Genomic DNA, 20,741 nt, shown 5'->3' on the forward strand with positions numbered 1-20,741 from the left:
GAATTGAAGCATATGGCTTACTGTCAGATACACAATTTGGCTTTCGCAAAGGAAAGAGGACGACCGATTGTGTTGTGTTGCTCTCAACAGAAATTCAAATGCTAGCAAAAAGCAAATGGCATCAGTTTTCTTGGATATTAAGCAGGATTTCAATACAGTTTCTAATAAAATTCTTTCTGACATGCTGCACCAGCATGGTCTTTTGCCGACTCCAACAACTTTTTCTTAAATTTGTTGTTTGGAAAACACATGCATTTTTCGCATTGTGATCTATCGACATCATGAATTAGCTACAAGGGCCTTCCCAAGGGTTTATGTTTGAGTCCTCTTCTCTACAACTTGTACTGATACCTGGGGATGTCACATTAGGTATCTGAAATAGAGGGTCTAGAATTATATGTCCAGACCCTACGAGAGGGGGGGGGGGGTCAGGGGGGGGGGCAACTACCCTGAGGCCCGGGTCTGTTTTGGGGGCCCGCATTTTTAACTGAATAAAATTTATTTTAATTTAATTGTTGAAGCTTATTGTTCCTGTCGACACTGCAAATATATTATATAACTACGTTCCAATCGTTCTAATGGTTTTCTGAAGTACGTGAACGTAACCCAATTAGATTCATTTAACAGTGCAATTGAACCATTCTGGTTTCATTTATCGCAAGTGTTTGTCAAAATGTACAGTATGAAGTTGTATACAATTTATCATATTCTTAGCTAACTGTTTCTAATAAAAGTTGGATATTTGCGGAATAGGGTGGACGAGAAGATGACGAAAATCAATGAATGAAGCCATTTTGAAAACCAAGATGGCGAATTCCAGTTAAGACATCTCTATAACCTAAAATATTTTCGAAAAAGGATAATCATAGAATAGATATAGGTATATTGATTTGTGATGCGGATGATATGATTATAGAAAACTTTTCTCAACCAAAAGACGCCATATTGGCCTTCAAAAGGGCATCGCTCATCTACTCGTCAAACCCGCTTAAAATACCCTCATAGTTTATACAGATATTGTTAGAAATAGTTCCAAGGTACCATTTCTATCATCTACTCGTCAAGCCCGTTTCAAAAATTTCCAAATTGTTAGGGTTATCGAGATTATTGTTCAATCGGAAGTCTCCATTCTGGATTTCAAAAAGGTACCAAATATCCATTTTCATCATGTACTTGTCAAGCCCGTTTCGGAAATACCCATATTGTTAGGGTTATCGATAATGTTGCTCAACCAACGAATTTTAATATAAATGTGAAACGAACTATTTTTACGATTTAAATCCCAAAAAACGAAATAATTCAATTTATGAACCCTTGGCTTGGTTCGTAAATGGAGGTTCCAGTATACACATTCGATGCAGAAAAATATGGGAAATTAACTAGATACTTATTCTACCCATTAGTTTCCACCAAAAGTTGAAACTCTTTCTCTCACAACTCTCTGTCTCAGTCTTTCTAACAGCAGACTTCGCTGTTGGATCTCAGTCATCGCATTCGGAATGTTTTCTCTCCGAATGTCAGTGCAAATGTAACAACTGATTCCAAAACCGATTTTACCATGTTCAGAAACCAATAAAGAAAATTCGTTCAGGTCATAGTGACAACTGCAATAGCTGCATCCAGTGCCTCAAAATCAACAACATGTACCAACAACAAGAAACAAGGCAGCATCAGTAGTGCGAAATGTCACATTCAGTTGCCTATTTCTGATTAATTTGCTGAATTCAATATTCAGTTTCAATGCTTCCCTCATTCATTCACTTCCAAACTGACTGAAATTTTATGCAGAATTCAATGGTTTAGAGGAAAGGAGGAGGAAATATAAATTCAAACCAAACCAAAGCATTCATTTGTTTTTATGTGGACAGTTTGAAGGCAGAAGTTCTTTTACATTTTCGAGCATAACTGAACTGCATAATCTATGTCTGGTGCACTTTTGCTTGATGATCTCAGAGCTAACATAGAAACAAGATTCAGTTTGCTCCTGAAACCGAATATATGCGAACATGAATGTGTTGTACCGAAAAAGCGAAGGACGAGGGAAACAAACAAACCTTCGATTCATTGTGGCGGGCATGAATTGAGTTTTGTTTCTCTTTCAAGCTCACGAAGGGATGTCAATTTTTCTAAGCTCGGATTCTGTGCAGCATTAACGATGGTAGCATTAACGTGCGTCAAGGGAGCATGAACGATGACAATATGGAATGTATGGCAATGCCGCAAAAAAGGTTTCCAATTGCAATGGCATATCGGACGCAAGTCATTCTAATGACCAGCCACAAATATTCCTTTATTATTTGTATTTTTTCCATCTATTACTTATTTTAAAATACTGACGACTCTGTTAAGCTAACGCATTGAATCGTGTTAAATAAACAATTTTCATAAAAAATAGTTCAATTGAAACGGTTGCATCCGTATAGTTTCTCTAATCGATATTGAAATAAGAAGTCATATATGGTAGGGCCCTTCAGTACTTCAAACCCCGGGGCCCGGCGCGGATCTGGGCGGCCCTGTATATATCAAACTAAGACATGTCGCTTTGCTTGCATGAAGCGAATGCTAGACCGTATACCTTTCTAAATATCCAACTCCGCGGCACCTATGGAAGAGTCTGATGAATCGTCGTCCTTCCGGTAGGTGAAACATCAATAGTTGCCGTCTACCTTATCCTTTAAGCTAAATTTACATCTTTCCGATTCGATTCCGTGATGGTTCTGTACCGTGCACGGACGCCAATATTATTTCATACAATTCAAATGCGAGCATTCACACTTGTCTTGGACGGCGCCGTTCCGACAAGTGTGAATGCTCTCATTTCATTTTTATGAAAGAATCTTGGTGTCCGTGCACGGAACTGAACCGGCACTGAATCGGATCGGATAGGTGTAAATAGTGCTTTATCCTGTCCTGGGCGTGAACGATGGAGAGTGGGAACAACCGGCTATGGTAGCTATCATGTTGCTGAGGTTTCAGTATGGATTTGTATTAACTTACCATTCCCTAAACAACTTATGTTAGATAATCAGCAGTGAAGCATGATATAATCTGGCTACAATCCGCCAAAATTATCGTAACAACGTAACGTAACCCAAATCTAGCAATTGCAATATGGTTCGCATTATAATGGGGTGCTTATGAAATGGTTATTTCAATCTTTTGCTGCAATAGTACATTATTACCTGTCGGGTTAGCTGAAAGTGTCACATCCTTCTGTCATAATACTAACCTAAACTGCGATAAAACTATTTGCCGCACATCAGCAGCAACGCTACACTACGACGGCATGCACGGCTCGGTCAGACTAAATACCATCTACTAAATAAGCACTTCTTAAACTTTAAACTTAATCATCGGGCACTTACTTGCAATTTGTCCATTACGTGAGCAGCAGTCCCCCCCTAGGGATGTCCCGGACGACACCGTTGTCGTCGGATGGCAATGGTGATGATGGTGGTGATGATGATGAAGATGTGGATGCTGATGGCAACTGGCGGAGCCTGACGGAGGCCTCGGCTGTTGCTGTTGTGGCTGCACCGGCAGGTGCGACTGTTCCAGTTGCCGTGGCGGCTGTGTCCCTGTGGCAAACGATGATGATGATGCTGATGATGACGAAGCGCAAGCACCGTAGTTTGTGGGACCAGGACACGTGGCTTCGTAGCACGCAGATTGCTCGCGTGGGGCCACGGTTAGATCATCTTTGGTAAATTTGTTCTCTGGCGAGCTTGCCACTGCAAAGATAGCGGAAGGAAGAGCGGAAGAAAAACAATATTGATGAAAAACAAACCGGAAAAATGTGGGAGAACGTTGCTGGCAGGGAGGTGATGTGTCGCAGAGTTGAAAGAGGAAGCTTTTTTGCTTATAAATGGTTTTTTAGAAATGACTGAAACAATGAAGTGCATTTCAGTGCACGGCTGGTGATAAATTGGGTTTGTCATACTCGGTGAAAATTTAACTGATATCTACCTCAAATTGGTTTGAATTTGTATATTTTGGGCATTTAATATCAAATTTGTTTCGATAACAAACGTTTCAATAAATCGTTTCAAACTAAGCAATTAGTGTTATGCAAATACGTTATACATTACAAACATACCTTTTCATACTATTGAGCTTGGAGTGAATGGTAAATAAGTAATATGCTCTTTATTTGGGTTTTAGTCCTTATTAAATATACATTATAAAAATCTTGAAAGTTTGAGCGAATTCTATACATTTCTTTTATAAGAAATGTAAAAAGCGGTTTTATTCATGATTACATAATAGAACGCATTTATTCACATCAGCTTTGGTCTCTTCCTAATAATTTGGATATAAAATTATGTCAAATTCGAAACATAATCTTAGGGAATTTTTTCAAGAATGTGCTGTATTATTTTGAATTAGTGTTAACTATTGAATTGATTAGGTTCCATTCTATAAACCATGAACAAGCTTGACTTTCAAATGTACTTCATTAACAATGTATTGTTGAAATATCATTGCATATTGTTCATGGGAGAATCGGTTATGTTATTTTGAGCTTTGACCAGGGTTTTTAAATTCTACTGTGCGAATGGTTGGACGATAAATTTAATGTCTTGCGTACGTACTTACTCCATGTTATCAAAATTTCATCTATTCTATTAATATACTTAAACTGCAACTTGAAATAATCTATAAACGCACTATGCTAAGCTAAATCAGAAACTGATACAAACATGCATAATCGTCTTAACTTGAAACGAATTTTATAAAGTATAATTAATTGCTGCAATATACAAATATTTAAATGAAAAACCTACCTCCAAGAAGCAAACTACGTCTTAAACGAAATCACCTGTATCGAGGTCAACTATACTACGAATCATTTAGCGAATAAAAAAAATCCACGAATTCTTTCACCATTCACGCATAGCTTAAGTACCATCCATCCATCCACTCTGCATTTCATAGATCCGAATGAACAGACTTGACGAGACCTTAATTGAAATTCTTATCTCATACTGAGTCTATTAATTTTCCTCCAGCCAACCGGCAGACCGAGTTGTACGGCAAAATGATAACTCAACTGGGCAAGTTGAAGGGTGGAAATTATGGCTGGCTGGCTGGAATGGACGTAGGAACGGTGCGCTCCGGTCACCGGATAAAAGCTGATGGGTGGCGCCGGCATCATGTCCCATTTGCAATGCTAATGAGTCTGTTTTGTGTTGTGATGAGCCTCTGTGGGTAACGCCACGGATAGTAATTTCGGGTTCGTGTTCGGGGCTGATAGTTTTCCTTCTAAAATTCATGAAATTTTATTCATAGCCGATTTGCTGGAGCTGAACTGTAGGTGGGAATTTCGTGTGCGATAGCAAATGGTATTTTTCAGTTTGCCTGGTTTCGTATAATGAGAGCACGTCGAGAAAGGATTGGGAATTAATTAGCTTCATCACTGCTTGGCTGGTGGGGTAGGTCTGTGTCGGTCGATCAGACACGAACAGGATAAAGATAGAGAATTTAGTGTAGAACGGTTCTTTCTACAAGTCGAGGAATCATAATTGTGTTTGTGTGTATGTTTTAGCATGCATTTTCCTCTGGATTATATGATAATGGAGGTGGTTCTTGCTGTGGTTCGAAACAACAAACTTCAACCTCTCGGTTGAGAATATTTGTAACAAGGTGTAGTCTGGATTGTTGCGTCTATTATTCCCTTGTTATTGATAGGTTGAAAGGGCTGGATTGCAGATTACAATCAGAATATAATGAAACCCCGAAATTTCGCATTATATCAAGAAACGGACATATGAGAGATCACTCTAAAGTTATAGCTTTTAATTTATTTATCCCCAATATTTTCTCACAGAGCAGTGGCAAAGAAAAAAAAATCCTCAATCGAAAAGGGCAGAGTCAGAAATTGTACAAATGTTATGAAATCTGGTGATTGGGCTTACGTGTATGACAATAATAGGGGAGTTTTTGAGAATAAAATATACTATGCCGTACTAGTCTAAATAGATATTAAAAAGGGGTTTATGAAATGTATTAAATGATTTGCAGTTTTTTCCTGGAAAATCGGCACGAGATCGTAAAAACCTGCCTTAGCGAAACTTTTCTCTCTTTCTCTCGTGCCAAATTATGACAAAAGTTTCGGCAAAAGGTTAGAATTAGATCAATACGTATTTCACAATTCATACACCGTTTAAGCAAAACCAGAGATGATAGTCTAACCCAATGGTCATTTCGATGAGCTATTTCGCCAAATTGGTCATTTTAGATAATTTCGATTTACCTTCGTGATCATACGAATTGAGAAAACAATACTAAATCTACCACCTTTTCCACCCACTGTTCGAGCCGAAGGAGCCCCCCAAAAAGGTAAGCTAAAATTGTGACTTCAAGAAGCATCGCTCCTAAGATCCAATGAAATCTAAAACCTATTTTTGTCGTTTTATCAGTGCAAGAATCGAAATCCCGAAAACGCTCAATCATTTGTATTTCAAACTACAAGTTTATTGAAACTAGAGAACTGTAACTTATCGGGGGTTATTCATTTGCAAAGCCTGTCGCAATAGAAGGTGAAATTCAGGTAAGACGATAGAATTCAGATAAGGTTGTGAACAACAGTGTGAGAAATCGAAAAATTAACAAGTGGAATATAGGAACTTAAAACGGATGAGAAAATGATCCGCTCTATTGACTCTCTTGGATTCGCACCAAGCATTCTTAGCGACATCGAAGCTTACGTTTCACCCTATGCTACAATGCAGCTCTGGATACAGCACTGTATCTGACCATGGGTATTGCTGGGTATTGAAACCACTCAAATTATCAATTCGAACGCTTGATTTCCTCAGAAGTAGTATCTTTAAAATAGTAATCGGTTTTGGCTTTGTTTCATCAGAATCCTACACTAACTTAGTGTCAGGACTAACACTGCATTGATGCTAGCTGCAAAAACGGATACACAATTTGTGTGCTTGAGTAAACCTCTAGTCAAGCTTCATATCCCACAATAAAAGGAATTATTTAAAGTTGATGAGAGCTGGTTAAGGGGTTATATACCTTTTTATTTTTCAAAAAGTCGATATTTTTTGTTACTTTATCTGAAAGTACAACTCCTTGAGAATGTTTTCCCAAATTTTTTATAGAGATCCGAGAAATAGAATGAAAGTTATTTCCAAGCGCACTACGATTACCAAGAGCAGTGGTAATTTCAAATTTTTAACTTGATTGTCTTGAAATTTCGTTTCTCTAAAAATGGATTTTCCGTGATCACAATTGCCTAAAAACTAGACAACCGATTTTTTTCAATTTTTTTTCGAATTGATCGTAATAAATTTTTCGTACCTCGTACCTTAATGATTCCTTTTTTTTGGAATATTTTTTTGTTTTCAGATAAGAATTTTTAAGCTAAAAACAGTGATTTTTTTGGAAAAACGAGCCCGAATGCAGCAAAAAAATATCATTGATTCAACTAATCGTTAAGGTACGAGGAATACTCATTTACTAATGTACCGTAAACCGGGGTGACTTTGATCACTTTTCGAATTCAATGTTTATTATTTTTCAACGAAAAATATATTTTTCAAATAATTTTTTTTAAAATATGTACTGGTCTATGTACCCCAAATTCCGAAAGTTGATTCTGAAGTTTTCCGCTGAAAACCATTTTTTAAATTTAAATTTCTATATAAAGTCTGCTTTTGAATTCTGGGGTGACTGATCAACTAGATATATGGTCATTTGAATGACTAGGCAAAAAATACTCATATCTGCGTCTGCCTGAGTCGATTCATTGACCCACCAGGAATGTCTGCTCCAAATTTTAGCAAAATCGGTTTAGTCTAGATAACGGATCTATATCCTTAAAACTTATGAGATTTTTCGACAGTCGTGTTGTTAATCTATTCAAATCATTCGCACAATTTGCCGCACAGTCTAAATTAGGTTGAACGAATCATTTCATTTATAGTGTTGGATAAATTAGCATAATTGAATCTAATCAATTTTAAACCACCAAATAAGATTTATTTAAAAGAAATTCAATAATCAACAATGATATGAAGAAGTTAAGCATCGAAGTATTCTACGAACGAATTCACTTTTCGTGATTTGCGACATTTCTGATCTTCGCTCCTAACTTCGCTTTAGATGCTGGTCTCTTTCGCGTTGCCTTTTGTTTAACAGTCATGTTTACTTTTTTCGTATCCGGTTCTATCTTTATAGACTTCAATATTGCTGCTTCACTTTCCTTCTCCACATTCGGTTCCATTTTGATCACCATTCCATCATTCTCATTCCTATTCAATTTCCTTTCCAAAAGCTGCTGAGCCTGATCCTCTGACACGCTCGCTCCCGGTTGTATATCCACCAATCGTCTCCTTTTTGGAAAAGACCGCTCCGATCTTTTTCCAAATCGCTCATCCTTCAGTAACTGAATCAGCTGTTCTGAAAATGAGTTTTCACTTGTCACTCTCCGTACCCGCTGATCACCAGGAATCCGCTTCAACACTTCCTGCCTGCTCAATGGAAAAATACCTGTGGCCTTAAAACCAGCAATCATGTTCCGCTCGTTTTTTGATTCAATTGCTTGGAGAGTTTTTTTCAAAAGTCGCGGGAACCAATGTTTTGGAATGCAACCCGTGTATTGTTTTTTCCACTGTTCCAACGTAGTTTTCCATGCCTTTTTGAAAGGCCGAAAATAAGCCACATCTAGAAGCTGGCACAGATGGGTTGCATTGGGCGGTAAAAACGCAATTCGAATGTTGTTTTCTAGACAACTTATAACCATACGATATGACAAGTGAGATGCCACATTATCGACAATAATTACTCTCGGTTTGTCATTATGTAGTTGCTTACAATACCGCAAAGCAATGGTTTCATACCAATCTTCAACAACCGTGGTATCGAACCAATCTGAAAATAAAACCAGAACGTTAGAAAATGTAAACTCACTTGTCCGTAACTAATTATTAACCAGAACTAGTTCGATTGTACCGGCACCCTTTCGGAGCTCCAGCAGTCCACTCCGGATACAGATGCACAGCTCCGTATACAACGTAGGGTGGAAGTACTTTTCCACTGGCAGTACCAGCAAACATAACTGAGTAGGAAGTTTTTGAATGGTCTAATACATTTTCGACGTGCTTTTGACCTCTTCTGACGATAACCTTTTTAAATTCCGGATCATCTGCACAGTTCGTCTCATCATAATTTATTATGTTTTCAGGTGGAACGTTATCCAGTTTTTGCCAGATTGTCAAAATATTGGTTTACAATCTCATAATTCACTTTGGCCCGACTTCGCTTGATGTTCTCGGTCCATCGAGTAGTCAGTGATTTTGATCTTTTCATGAATAGAACGAGCCAATCCTTACCGGGTGAGTTGTCCGGAAACCGTGTTGTCATTTGGTTACTATCCAGATAAGATTTGACCAGCTGTGCGATGTTGGCCGGTGCTAATGGAAACCCCCATTCCCCCACGAGCTCGATAGCGTCTCTTAGTTCGGCTTCTTGAGTTTCACCAAGGACAGTTTGGCCACCTATATTTTTGATGTGTAACCCGTGGAATTTTTGTATAGAGTCCCGTACGGAATTCCGAAAACTTTTGACGCTTCGCGAAGTGAATAGCAGTTTTTTCGCACTGATTTTATAGCGGCAGACACTGTTTCCGGTGTATATGCAGTGTAGGTTCTTGTACCTAAACTTTTTATATATTTTCTCGGCATTTTAACAACAGAAAACTTTTCAAAAGTGCAAAAACTGATGTAGGTTATAAAACAGCAGAAAAGATAAACAGAATTTTCAATATGGCTGATTTATGTTTGCTCTATGTAATGTAGGTCTGGGCGCTCTCAACAGAAAAGGTTGTCATGTTAGGATGAAAGCTGCGAGGGGGAAACATTTTGAACTAGTTACACAAAATGTTATTTATAACATCAGTAAACTAAATGACAATAAATTTAATGTATCAGATTGTTGAGAAAAATAGTAACAAAATTGAAATTTGCTACAGTCACAAGTATGCATGATTTTTTTGTTCTATAAACTTAGAAACTTTATGACACATTATAAAGTTGAGCAAAACTAGTATTTTTGTCTTTTTGATTTTTAACTATAATAAACGGACAATCTTCTAAAAACGTATTGTAAGCTGTTATTTCGTAAGTTTAGAGTAGAATGCATATGAAAGATAAATGATCGTAGGACTATTAAAGATAAGTAAAGTGATCTATAAAAAAAAGTTCGATTGATCAAAGTCACCCCGGTGATCAAAGTGACACCGGTTTACGGTAATTTTTTAAGTTTTGGGATTTTAGTTAATCCATTGGTCTTCAATCGTGATCACCGCAAACCTCTTAAATAAAAAATGGTTTCGGGAAAATAGCTACAACTCTGACAATTATCAATACATTTTTATAAACTTATGCTTGTTTACTTCGCTGTAAAATGTACTACTAAAATACTATAAGATTGATGTAATAATATTTTATTTATGTAAATTCAAACTTTTTTGACATTTTTCGCACAAAAAGGTAAGTAACCCCTTAATTAGCTTAATTAGCATTAACTCAATTATCAATACATTTTTATAAACTTATGCTTGTTTACTTCGCTGTAAAATGTACTACTAAAATACTATAAGATTGATGTAATAATATTTTATTTACGTAAATTCAAACTTTTTTGACATTTTTCGCACAAAAAGGTAAGTAACCCCTTAATTAGCTTAATTAGCATTAACTCAATGTTGTCTTTCGGCTAACTTTTTTTTCCACCCGATTTTTCCTTCTTTTGAACAAGAGCTGTTGATTAGAATTGTAATGTTGATTCTATACCTATTATTTCAATTTAGATCCTTACCCTAGTAGCAATTAAAGATTTATGACAGTTTTATTTTAGTCACCCCTAAAACTTAGAGTGCATGCAACAAGTCATACTATAAAACCCCACATGTTACTTAGGTACTTTGTGTCAAGTTTCATCGAATTAAATCACTTAAGGCATACAGGTCATGTATGGAATTACTTAATATATCCACCTTCCTATCCTGCTTACACAGTGAGCCTCGCGGAACATAGACTCAAATGCAGAGAGCATGGCAATTATCAATGTGTAGCAGTTACAACACTTATCAGTACGAGCAACGCATGTTTTGTCATATTTATTGGATTGCTTTTAGTTAATTAAATAATGTACATATATTGCCCTTCATTTAAGGGGTTTCAACTTTAGGATTATTCGTCTCTGTTTTCGGATTGGAAAAATCTATTTAGAAAAATCTCGAACCCTAGGTGCGGCGTTGGGAATCGAACCCAGGTGAGCTGCGGAGAAGGTAACATGGTGCTACAAAAGAAAGAAAAAAATTGATGTACTTTTGAAGTTATCTGTTAAAGGTTGTAGGTCTGGTAAAATACAATGCAAAACTACATTTGATTATTTTAATATACCCTCAATTTTTTATTTATAGCAAACAAACTATTTTTCAGTACCTTCGGCGCTAACATTTTTTATGCGTAGTAGTTTCCAATCAATTTTCAATTTTTCTAGTGTACTGTAAAGTGAAATATTATGCAATTTTGGGACAACAATATGAAAAAACCGTTATTTTCCGATTTTCTCTTGAAAAATAGAAAAACTCAAAATTTTTATAATAAAGTGTCCTTGTTCCAATGAACATTTACAGAGAAAATTTAATTTTGCATCATCTGTTGAAAAATGACGGTTATTATTTTTTTTCTTCAAATTAGGAACTTGCTCCCATGAACTTACGGGGACGACCTCATATGAAATATTCGAAAAAACGATTTTTGCTCTATTACATATACGCTCAAATGTATGTGCGCGAATTTTGAAGTTAAAATTCGAAAAAATAACGGAATTTATAATTTTTGAATCTTATAGTGCGCGACAATCCTTCATTTGTCATTTGAGCTCTGTCACTTTAGAAATAAGCCATTGAAGAAACATAGGTAGTTTCGACAAGTTTCTATATAGTAGGGGAGAGTGAGTATACTTGATCCTTGGGGATATTTGATTCCCTGGCCATATCTCATAATCTATACGCTTAAAGTTATCACAATATAAAAATAAAATGAAATATTTGCTCGTTTATGATGTTTAAAAAACAAATTAGATGTATTAAATTTGAAGATCTTTTTACAAATTTTTTGAACGGTTGTATTAGATCGTCGAACTAATTATTTATGAGTATTTTCATGTACGATTACTTCCTAAGGGCTTTTGTCTAGAAAAACACGTTTTTGAATAAAAAGTTTCACAACGCATACAAGAAAATTTAAATTTTGTTCACCTTATACAACAGGTATCTTTGATCCCTGTAACTCTGGGTATTCTTGATCCCAATTATTAGTTCTCTCAAACACTTTCGAAATGTATAGAAATAGAAAAAACATCATTTTTATAAAGTGCCTTGCACTATTAATTGATATAAAATGTTTTTTTTTCGTGAACAAATCATACTATAAGTTATTGCAGGTTGGAAAAGCCAGTTAAACAGCATTGGTTTACCGCAAATACTTGTCTTGACTTTCTACTGTGGTTAAAGTTTGTCGTGGATCTAAAAAGGTAATTAAGGTTAATAATTAATTTGTCACGATAGGTGGTTAGCTGAACTTTCGTGTCTATAGGTCATAGTGTGCTTTGTTTCTTTAGCCCCAGTAGGCGAGGGATCAAGTTACCACATGTTTTTACATGATTTTCAAAACTGTTCATATTACTGACAGAACATAGTATTCGGATTTACACATTATTCATAGCTCTTACAATTCGAATTGACTACAAGATGGCGAATTTTGCAATTGAAATTTTTGTTTCATTGAAAAGTTTTATGTATAAAACAAAAGTGGGATCAAGCGTACCCACTCTCCCCTAATAGCTGTGAGAAGACCTGCTACACAGCAAATGTCGGTCAGCGGGAGCTATGGAGGAAAACACGAAGTCGGAGAAAATCGGGATATCGTAGTCTAGAGAAATTTCACCACCGATTATCTTTCCGTCAGAGTGGCTAATAGCTAAATTGCTGGGGAACTTTCAGCACCAGTTATAAATAGAGCAAGAGCACAATACCTACTGAGGTAGTACTGAACAATTTTCCCGGATAGATGAGTATTGCGGGATACAAGAGGTCTAGGTTTATTCGGCAGGATTATCCAGCCCGACACAACCCCAAGCCAGCAGTAGCGGTGTCTGTTGAAGGTTCCATCTCGATAACAGACTTTTACTCAATTTATTGAGCTGAGTCGACTGATAGACAAGACTCTGCCCCCTCATAATTTTTTTATAAGAAACGTAACAAAAATCAAAACTTTCCTCTTGAGAATTTTCTGGGTATGGGCCTGTATTTTAGGAGCTTAGTCTCGCTCCGACTCGTTATTTAATTATCCCAACTGATGTCGAGATAACACAGCTTTCGTAAGAAAATCTTGCAAGAAAAAATAGTAACCACAAATTAAAAAAATTGCTGCAATAACGCAGCACTACTGCAATCTCTAAATTAAACGTTGGTTTTATTTAGCAAACAATCCACAAACAAGCATGTCGCAGCAAAAGCTATACTTTCATTTCTCTATTCGAACATTGCAATGAAGTATGGCTAATTGTATCCTTCCAATCTTCAGTACAATTCATCTACAATATTTACAACAGTCCAATTCCACGGTAAACGCAGTTGAAGATAGCCTAACTTTATAGGTTTAAATAGTTTTTAATAATACAAGATAAAGAAATTATATCATAATCTCATTTTTCGGCATTAACGGAAGCTGTCGCTGGCAGCACTGCTCCAGTGGAATCCAATCAGACTAACTGCAATAACTACAGTTCAACTGATAATGCTCATAACTGCTGGCGCTCAAATGAACACAGTATTGGTCACATTTTCTAACCTTGTTTGAGTTTGTCATTTGCTTTGTTGACTAAAACAAAAGTTATAGCGCTTTACAAATGTTGCTATTTATAAAAAAGAAGTATTTTGTAGAATGGGAGTACATTGTTCGAATTGTTTATGTCAGATCAGAATATATAATTGAACGGCTGACGTCCAAAAGGGACTAACCCACATTTTGCCTTTTTTATAGGAAATGGAAAAAAAAGTTCTGTAACTTCCAAATTAACATTGGTTTTATTGTTAAAATGCATTATTTTATTAGTAGTCCATTGACTCATGTTGTCTACAAATAATAAGATCAGTACATGTACTACTTATCAATTCACGAGTTTTTTTGTAATTTGGAAGGGGGGTGTAATCCCGGCGGTACATAACGTCCAAAAGGGGGTTACACCACGTATATGGCACCCCTATCCCTTTTGTAATGAACTGACATAAGTCAACATCTCAGCGGGCACACAAATTATGGGCCCCACTGACAGTTCAAATTGCTCTGCTTGTTTTGCTTGAAGCTCGATTTTCACTAGTCAGATACCGTACGGCATGACTCGATTTTTAGAAATTTGTTGAAAACCGCAACTATTGGATAGCTAATTGAAGGAATGTGTTGTTTTTGGCATGTCTGTGAATAACAGAAACTTTACACCATGATGCACGAATAAATTAAACAAACTCGACTATCACAAAATTGTGTCGAAAGGAATTGATTCTGTTTATTATGGATCGACCCTAACGCGACGTTTTAGATGTTAACATAAAAATCATGGCGGCGTAGCAGATACCTGGGTTACACACCCTTACAGAGTTCTGTTTTATAAGTAAAATATTCTTACTTGCCTTCGGGCTTCCAACCGATATTCAAAATCAAAAGAACGCGGAATTGACTTCATAATATTTCCACGTGTTTTCGTTATTGAATCTACTGTTTTCAAGTATTCACAAACGGAGTACAAAAAAATTTGGCTAGCTTTTTTGATGGTATCGTTGAATAAACATTCCATAAAATTTCCTCTTATCAGAGAAAAGAATTTTTTTACATATTCGTGTTTCGTATGTGACATATACATAAACATACCAACGTACCAGAACATTGAATCCACCATCTTCACCGAGCTGCCTAATTTTCTGCACATCCATATGTATAGATGTCATCAGTATCCGGTCCTCTTTTGTATTATGTAAATATATATATTTTTCAAGGGTATCCAAGGATGTCTACGAATGAGCTCGTCCGTAATCGACGGGGTGCCTGAAACCGTGGGAAACGTTTATGGTATAAATTTGCAATTACCGGAACCCCGCAGCTTGACAATGATGTTGATGCTGAATATTCAGTTGACACGCGTAGTGACTAGTGTTGGCACCCGGGTTCGATTATATTTACGCTGCGAGTGTTCATTGTTATGGTATCAAAAACGAAAATGAGCTTTTCTTGGATGCTATTTGGTTCGCTTCAAACACATCTCACCACCATTATTTACATAGATAGCCGTATCAATCTATCGCTATTAATCACAAGAATTGGTTCGGTGCCAACCAATCTAATCTCAAAATCTTGAAATAGTTCTCAACCGACACGAACACGCACCCACACTCATATCTTGTGGTATCAATTGTTCGACATATTTACATCAATGCTTTAAGCTTTACTAACTGGGCCATCTTGAGGGATCAGAATGTTCAAGGAAAACTTGTCTCGTCTATCAGCAAGTGGTATCTGCTCAGGCCAGTATGGATGTGGAGTGGGTATCGGTTTCGGTTCCTATGTGTTTGAAAAAGGTTGTTATTTTCGTCTCAACAACTTTCCTGCTACGAACTATTCAGTAGAAGCCTTTTTGTTGTGTTTCTCGGTAGCGGTTGTATTTGATGGAAAAAGGTACCTTTATACTAGCTACCTTTTATATGTGCAACAGATGCGGTAAAGGTAGAGGACGGAAAGTTCAACTACAATGAAGCTGACTTTCGGTGCTGTGCACAATGCATTGTGAGAAGCTGTATTGTTCGAAAAAGCGTTTAATTTTTTACAATCTGAAGACGTAAGATGCAATGGATTATTAGATTTATACAATAGCTTTTGTTTATGTTTCAAATGCTGGGTATAAAAGAGGGCATGTAGTACACAGGATTAGCGATTGCGGAAATAGACACACGTCATTCAAATTTCTGTTAAAATGAAGCGCACGTTTTAGTTTAAATAATATATAATATAGATTTAGCTTCAATAGTTGATGTGCGCACTTTTAAAGTATAAAGCGTTATTATTTCTGTAGTCTTTTCTGCTTTACACTACCCTCAGAGATGCGTCATACACATGGGTGATTTAAACATGTTAGTAAAGGGGGGTAGACGAGTGTCTCCGGTTGTGCGACGGCCCCAACTGTAGTCCACCCGCCGTTTTGACGTGTGATTTCTTCTAGTGCCATGAAACTTTCCACAGAGTCATATCTAGAACACAGTGTCAATAAATCATCCGAAAAGTGATTTTTCAAATATTTGTGATCGTAAAATCACCGAAACAAGATGATTAAAAAAGATTGGTGGGTAATGTCTGTGACATAACCGGTCTTTTTTGCGACTACAATTGCGCCTGTTAATTCAAATCTAATTACATTCAACGGAATCACGTTTGAATGGAAAATTTTCAAATTTTTCTTTATGATAATTATGGTAGATCGAAAAGAACCTTTGATGTTAGCGTTGGTTTTGATAGGTGATTCGCTGGATTCGAAGATCGTTGGATGGTGCTGGGTGACTGAAAAATTAAACCACAAGATCAATCAAACAAAGTATCTTTCGTGTGTGCAAAGTTTAATCTATCCCAGCTGAGTGAAGAGCGCTCAATAAAACTTTACACACAGCTACGAAACGGGTCCATATGTTGTTCGTTCAAAACCCAAGCAACGAATGATAGAAAACGAACACGCGGGACCTATATTTAAAGTCTCTAAGTCTTCGATTAGGTCTCTTAGGTGTCTTTTATTAACAACTCTGCCTGAATAGACAGGATAATTTCATTTTTTTCACGTCGCTTTCGAAATAGTTTCTGAAGATCAGGTTTTACGTTATTTATTTAAATCAGGCATACTTAAAAATCCAATACAAAATTGATACGCATTTATCCGACTGATTAGAACAAACATGGTGTAATTCCGTTCAGTACAATGAAAGTTACTATCATTCAAAATCCCTACCCGTTACTTCTTCCGAAATTTTGAAATGGGGCCCCAATATTGAAAGAAAAGTCGTCGTTTAGTAATTTTGGGATGCTGAGGTCATTTATAATGTCAAAAGTTCATTTTTCCATGCAGTGTTTTCGAACCTATCTTATGATTTACAAAAAAATACTCCCCCTTTAAGTCCTTCTGTGTAACGAGGCGCAGAACGAGACCTCGATATTCGAAAAGTAGAAATAACTTCCCATAGAATGTATAATATTCGGCCCCTTGCGATTATCCATGCAACCTACGCCCACGATCTCGCAAACATGATAACACCCCGGTGATAAGGTGAACGTCTCAGCACTCAAAATTACAAATGTTATCTCAAGCGTCAACCTACAAACTCCCGCGCTCGCGTGATCATGAATCGGGCACGTTCGGTAGTCTATCCACAGTACCAACAGTCTAGGTCCATGCCAATTAAAAAAAAACAAAAATTAAAAAATTAAGAAAGAATAACTCATATCCACTAGACAACACGTTTCAAGGCAACATAACCGGGAACTCGAGTGATACGCAAAATCCCACTTTGTTCTATCATCTGAGTCGTATCCCAAAAATTAAGTATTAGATTAACGGTGCGCGAACGATCACCCAAGAACACACACGAATATGCGAAAGGCAAACGGTTATAAAATAGAACTCATACACGCGAAGTTACATACACGTTAGCACATGCGACATACAAACGCGCACGCGATTAAACACGTTAACGTATTAATGCTCGAGTCCTCCGCGATCGCGACGTCTACACCCGTACATATCTGAACCGAACAATGAATATCACATTCAGAATCACGGCCCACTGCAATTGGCTTTAAGCAGTGTTTTAGTGGGCGAAACAGCCGCAGTCTCGTTTGCAATTGTAGTGTGTGATTCTGACGGGGATTCTGACCTTCCGAGAACTAGTAGGACAACTTTCGAAAATGGTACTATTTCATGAAATGTTATACATGTATGCCTAGCTGTTAGCGACCAGTAAAACGTACGAGCAGTAGATATAAGAAAACTGTTCCCGATCAGAATAAAATAACAAGATTATAACAGAACACAATTTCTATAACAAATTGTGTTATAAATTTGGTCTCGTTAGTAGTTAAAATAACAGAAATTTATAACAAGTAACAATGCAAGATATAATTTTGAAATATTTCTGTTATGCGTTTCTGATCGGGTTAGGACCTAGATTAGCGTTACTCATTTGATAAGGTTCAGTGTAATGTCTGGACAGAAAACTGTACTGCGCACTAAAAGTACATTATGAAACCGTAAATCGATATGTGATATAGTTCACAAAACAAGATACCGTAAATTAGTCACAGTCATTAGTGTCCTTCTTCATATTGTGACGTTATTCCGAGTAAAAAAAAACGAGCAAAAAAAAAACAAAAAATAACAGATCGGGATGAGGCGAAGAGAAATTACGAATATACATATCACGTGTCTCCACGTGTCAGATTGGAAAGTAAGCTCTAGAATAAAATATTAAGATAACGTACAAATAAATCACAAAAATCGTGACTTAGATCCTAAAATCAACACTACACTTGATAATAATATCAATATTCACGATACGTGAATAAAACTTAGGCAATTCGTGCATAAGATCCTGCAATCATGCACATAAATCACGCTACCCAGACAGGAAAATGCGATAGTAAACTCATGAATATAATTTCAGGTAACATGATGAGAAATCACAAAAATCGCGAATAAGCTCCTGCAATCATGCACGATGCACATCAGCTGTGTATTCTCCAATGATGAACAAGGACCATAACAAAAACTAGGGAACAATTACAGTAACATTACCAAACATTCGAATGGAACGCTATGTATGTATTTTCGGTGCGAACTAGGAACCACAAACAGTTTCATGAATACTAGGTTTATTATTCATAATCTCGGAAACTTGGTCACGGTTTTCGTGAATCGGCCAGTTCAAGAAATTTTGAAATTTTATTCATGAATTTATGAACGGATTTTTTTTTCGTGTAGGTAGTCCGATTTGTTTCAAATTTGGAGCTCCTAGCGGGACTACGAATCGAATCAAGGATGGGCCGATGGGGGTCAATTCTTTGTAGATCTCACGTTTTATTTTTTTAGTCAGGCTTCCTAAATTGTCAAAAATAAAATTAATTGGCATTGTATCTAATATTTAAAGTCATTCTTCTTATGTAATGTGCTCTCAAATATAAGGGGAACATGAAGATTGTTTTCCAAGATTGTCTTTTAGACACTAGAGAAAACATACTATTATACTTATCTCGCACTCAATAAACTCAACACATTGTGAAAAAATGCTAAAGATTATTATAATTTAAAAAAAAATCAAAAACTTTGTGGGAGCGAAACTTTTTTTGGGGAAATTTTTACTGGATAGGGTGGCTCATATCCTCCGCACTTATTTCTGGAGCCGCCAATGTTCCGAGAAATTTTCTTGCTGTGTGCCAATAACACACAGAAAGCTAATTCAAGTTTGTTCAACCTAATGACTTGTGAACGAGCATTTCCATTAGCCTTTCCACACTTGAATTAATCTAAAGTGAGGAAATCTTGAGTTTCTAAACTGCTACTGTGCATGGCGTAGTTAGGGGAAAGCATGCTGTTCTGGACATTGTGGGAAAGTGTATAACTAAAAAATGCATAAAAAAACAATAAAAATTTTCAATTGTATCTTTTTTAGAAGATTTCAATTGTTTCCGGAGAACACTGTTATTATCAGGTACCCGAGATTTTAAATAGGTCAGTAAGACATTTTACTTTTCGTGAGCTCGCTTGAGGATATTTATTTTTGACAGTACCTTGAAAATCCGAGGGAAAAGTTTCGATTACTAGTCGATTTGATTTTATTTTATTTTGGAAAATGGACCATACAATTACACATTTCGCTAATAAGCTCCTCATCCCGCAAAAATACTGAACAGTAAAAAGTTACATATATTCAGGGTATGTGTCAATTTCGGCTCTGTTCGTAAGTAGAGTAATACGGTTGAAATCATGTGTCTGCACTAATATTGGGTCACATACCGCAATGCCGGCTGATTTGGTTGGTAAGCAGGTTGAATTGAACAAGTATGATTTTCGAAATCGATTGAATTCGATTCACCACTATACCCTGGACTCGGAGCAGTTCCTGCATTCGGACTTATCCCCGAACCATTCAATTTACCCAAGCCAGGTTCTGGTCTAAACAAAACCAAACTTAGCGCTTGGATGTATTCAATGGGCTGGATCTGGAACCTTAGTTTAACCTTGTGAAAACGAAAACACCTCCAATCTCTTTTCCACAATCATGCGACATACACATTTTTGCTTGATTAATATTTTATAAGTGTATGTTGCAAAAAAATCAGGAGGATAGCAATTATGGACGAAAATAATCTAATGTAATTAAACTTTAAGGCGTCCATCTTTGTCTAACTTCCTCTAAATGTTTGCAACTTTACTCTACTCTACAGGCTGTATTTAGGAGCTTCAAAGAGCTGTAGGTCGAGTAGGCCTTCCCTTGTTTCCCTAGAGAGCATATAATGGTGGTCGTGGTTCCTTCCGGTATGCATTAAATTAGTTCCAATTGCGTACCAACATTTCATTTGCAAGAGGCAACCAGCGCAAGTAAAATGAGGTATTTTATTCTACATCGTAAT

At 36.6% G+C, this 20,741-nt stretch overlaps 1 protein-coding gene across 12 annotated transcripts in view; it reads right to left on the reverse strand.

Annotated features, from left to right (window-relative positions):
• The window catches only part of LOC131679398 (dual specificity calcium/calmodulin-dependent 3',5'-cyclic nucleotide phosphodiesterase 1-like), a 796,874-nt gene that overhangs the window by 195,138 nt on the left and 580,995 nt on the right, over positions 1 to 20,741 (reverse strand). For 10 of the 12 annotated variants that reach the window (XM_058960115.1, XM_058960125.1, XM_058960117.1 and 7 more), the window contains one exon: positions 3,366 to 3,731. The exons of the other annotated variants lie outside the window; for them this stretch is intronic. In XM_058960115.1, coding sequence (XP_058816098.1) covers positions 3,366 to 3,731 — 366 coding nt within the window. The remainder of the gene's footprint in view (positions 1 to 3,365; positions 3,732 to 20,741) is intronic. 12 annotated transcript variants of the gene reach the window in all.

This window comes from Topomyia yanbarensis, chromosome 2 (assembly GCF_030247195.1).
Source record: "Topomyia yanbarensis strain Yona2022 chromosome 2, ASM3024719v1, whole genome shotgun sequence".
In the NCBI taxonomy this organism is placed as follows: Eukaryota; Metazoa; Arthropoda; class Insecta; order Diptera; family Culicidae; genus Topomyia; species Topomyia yanbarensis.